This window comes from Suricata suricatta, chromosome 8 (genome assembly GCF_006229205.1).
Source record: "Suricata suricatta isolate VVHF042 chromosome 8, meerkat_22Aug2017_6uvM2_HiC, whole genome shotgun sequence".
NCBI classification, from domain to species: domain Eukaryota; kingdom Metazoa; phylum Chordata; class Mammalia; order Carnivora; family Herpestidae; genus Suricata; species Suricata suricatta.
In genome coordinates this window covers 21,947,274-21,950,657 of record NC_043707.1, presented here as the reverse complement: position 1 = coordinate 21,950,657, position 3,384 = coordinate 21,947,274, and the positions used below count along the sequence as shown (strand labels likewise).

The 3,384-nt window shown below is 54.3% G+C and overlaps 1 protein-coding gene across 1 annotated transcript in view; it reads right to left on the bottom strand.

Moving 5' to 3' along the window:
* The window catches only part of CTF1 (cardiotrophin 1), a 5,511-nt gene extending 2,532 nt beyond the window's left edge, over positions 1 to 2,979 (bottom strand). The window contains 4 exon segments of the mRNA XM_029947791.1: position 1; positions 4 to 127; positions 1,622 to 1,740; positions 2,902 to 2,979. The exon segment at position 1 is cut by the window's left edge and continues 2,532 nt beyond it. Of these exon segments, the coding sequence (XP_029803651.1) occupies position 1; positions 4 to 127; positions 1,622 to 1,740; positions 2,902 to 2,926 (269 nt within the window). The 5' untranslated portion in view covers positions 2,927 to 2,979.
* Between the last annotated feature and the right edge of the window lie 405 nt (positions 2,980 to 3,384).

Genomic DNA, 3,384 nt, shown 5'->3' with positions numbered 1-3,384 from the left:
CGTCCAGCCGCAGCCGCTCGGGCGCGGGCAGGCCCGCGTGGCCCGGGGCCGGGGCGCTCAGGCCGGCTACTGGCAGCCGCGGGGGCGAGAAGCCCGGCAGCCCGAAGGGGTCTCCCTGGTGCTGCACCTGCGGAGACACGGCAGTCAGGGGGGGGTCCCCCCCAGAGGCGCCGCGACCGAATTCCTCCACTCTCCACTCCTCCCCCGCCCCCCTCTGGGGCCTTAGTTTCCCCGCCTCGCAAATAACACATTCCTCCCAACACAACGGTTGTGTTTGAAACAACACGACACAAAAAAGTGCCTTTGTTTCCTCATCTCTAAAATGGAAATAACGGTATCAACTCTGTAGGGTAGTTCCGAGCATGGTTAAATGCTCCCAGCGGATCCTGGCCCGCTGGAAGGGCACAATAAATGTTTTAGTTAGCTGGTTTATGAACGCCATCTTTCAGACCGGGGTGCAAATCCTGTCTCCACCACTTGCTAGCAGTGCAGTTCCATGAAAACCACTTCCATTCTCTGAGTCTCAGTCTTCTCATCGGTAAAACGGGGGGTCAGCTCCCTGTCCTGTCTTTCTACCAGGGATTTCCTGAGAATCACAGATACTGCAGGAAACTGTCTGCTTCTCTCTCTCTCCCCATCCTCCGCTACCTCTGCACCTGCAGGGACTCACTGAATAACTGTCAGACGAATGAACAAATGAAAGATGAAGGAGATAAGTCATTTGTAAACATGCCACATAGAACTGTACCATTTATCCTTTGCTAACATCTTGTCTCTGGTTCAGGCACTGTTTGCTGCTTAAACACTATTTCCTAATCTTTCCAATAATGGGTGTGATGATTATGATGACGTTGATTTTATAAATGAGGCTACTGAGGCTGATGAGGTAAATTGATTTGTCCTAGGTCATCCATCCAGGAAAGGACAGAGCTGGATTTTGAACCAAAATTCACACAACTACAAAGCTAGTTCTCGCTCTTATCCCACTTTCATAATTGTTACATGGTTCTTTTTTCATGTTACCAACACTGCCCAAGGTCCCAGCAAGTTAGCAGACCTATCGTCTATCTGATTCAAAACTATACTCTCCTTCCCCTACACAGGAGTAATTGGTGGAAATACCCTCCTTCCTTGGGCAGGGCCCTAAGCTTAACCAAAGACGTTGGCAGATCCCCCTCCTCTGTAAAAGTCCCCTCTTGGACTGGAATTTTTGCCCCATGTTGAAACCCCTTCTTGGTCTCTCTGCATAGCACAGGTAGTAGAGTTCACAACTCTTCATGTTAAACTGCCTCCTTTCATAGCTGGGGAGACCAAGGCCCATAGAGGTAAGGTGACAAGATCACAGAGAGTCTAGATCCTAGGTTTCCTGACTCACTCACTCAATTCTCTTTACTCTCTCTGCCTCTGTCTTAATCACCGGGAGGGGAGCCTCCAAGCTGAGGCAGAAAGAGGGGCACCTGGGGCACAGAGAGGGTCCAGTTCTTCAATTTGCTGTGTGGCCAGGAGCCCCATTTTCTGCAGCTGGGAAATGAGGCTGGGAAAATGGGTGGTCAGGAACCTCTGTGATCTGTCCTTCCCCACTCCTCAGGCCTCGGGCACCCCCACCCCCATTCCCACTCACATATTCCTGGAGCAGCTGCTCAGCATATCTGGTGAGGAGGCGGGCAAGGCTGTGTGTCTGTCGGATCTTGGCCTCCAAGTGGGGAAGGGGTGAGACTGAGGAATCAGCCTGTGGGTCTTCTGGTGGGAAAAAAAGGGAGGAATGAGGGCAGCCCAATCCCCTGCTCCTTGACCATTTCAAGGCTGGATCTTCCTTCCTGAATCCAGAAGCTCTGCTCTGAATTCTCCAACTTTTAAGCCAGGCCGGCTCTGTCCCATTCCCACTGATGGTAAATGAGGCATCAGACATTCACCAAACAGTTGTCCTACCTGAAATGTATTCTCTGACCCCAAAACTGTTGAAATCCTATTAAAGCCAAATTCAAATATTGCCTCCTCAGTGCAGCCTCTGAATTCACCCCTTCCTTAAATTAACTTTTTCCTTTTACCTTAGGCCATTTATTCATGCTTCCAAGGTAGTTTTTTTTAATGGCTCTTTTATTTGTGTGAATCTGCCTCAGTCTGGGAGCCCTTTGAGGGTAGGTTTCACACATCTCCGTACCTCAGTGATTGCTGCTGAAATTTAATATCACTGAAGCACAGAATTTCAGGACGAAAGCTCCTTTAAGCCCATTCTGCAGATTGGGAGACTGAAGTTCCATTTCCTCCCACAAAGGACCTTCTGTGCAAAAAGCTAGACACCCGCATCATCCACGACTAGCCTTTCCCAGGGTAAGCTAGAGGGTGGCGCCCCGGGAGGATGACTACATTTCCCGAGATGCCCAGCGAACGTGCCAAAGCATGATGGGGACTGCAGTCCTGGCCCGGCAACTCCCGCCCCGCCCCCCAATCCCAAGCCTGAGTTTCCCACCGCCTGTCCCTATCCTTAACTTTCGTCTCTGTTGTCACTCACTAGCTCCGATGGTCCAAGGAGTTCCTTTCCTAACTCCATCTCTTCCTCTGGCCCCCAACTCTTTTCCCAATACTTAGAGAGGACCTAGGCGTCCAGCCCCAGCTCCCAGTCCTCTCTCCCAGGGTGTACTCGAACCCACGACCTAGAAGTCCTGCGCCCAAGTCCCAGTGAAGGCACAACCCAGGCCTCCGCTAAACTCTGGCTCTTTTCCCTTTCCGCAGCTCACCCACATCTCACCCGCTTGTTACCTGACACCGGGGCCCTGCTCTCCCCAGTTCAGGCCGCTCCCTTCCCGGACCCGGGGATGGCTGGGACCCTGACCCCAGCTTCCAGCCCTTCAGACCCCTGATCCCCATGGGCACTCGGCGTCCGGCCCTTCAGCCCCTTACCCAGACTTCCCTCCCTCCGGCTCATGCTGGCCCTTGGCTGATCCCCGTTGCCTCCACGCCCCCCTTCCGAAGGGGGGAGAAGGGGGAAGGGGTAGGGGCGTGGCCCGGGCGCAGCCAATCAGGGCTCAGACCCCAAACAATCCCCCCTCCTTCTCCTGCCCCAAGCAGGATTCCTTGGCTCTGAGCTCAGCTCCCTACTTGCGCAGCCCAGTCAGGAACGGGGCCTGAGGAGGGTTAGCAGGTTGTCTGCGAGGTGGGTTTAAGACCTTGAGGCTGGGTGTGCCGGGGCCCGGAGGCAGCCCTGGTCCCGCCGGGAGGAGGAGGCTCAGGCTCTGACCTGGGGCAAGACTTAGGGCCCGAGCTCCTTTTCAGAGAAAGCTGATGGGGGATGGGGGTGGGGGGTGGGGAGGGATAGGAAAGGGTGGAGCTGGCAGGACTAGAATGCGCTGGTCCTCCCTCCTGTTTGGGGGGGGGGGGGAACCG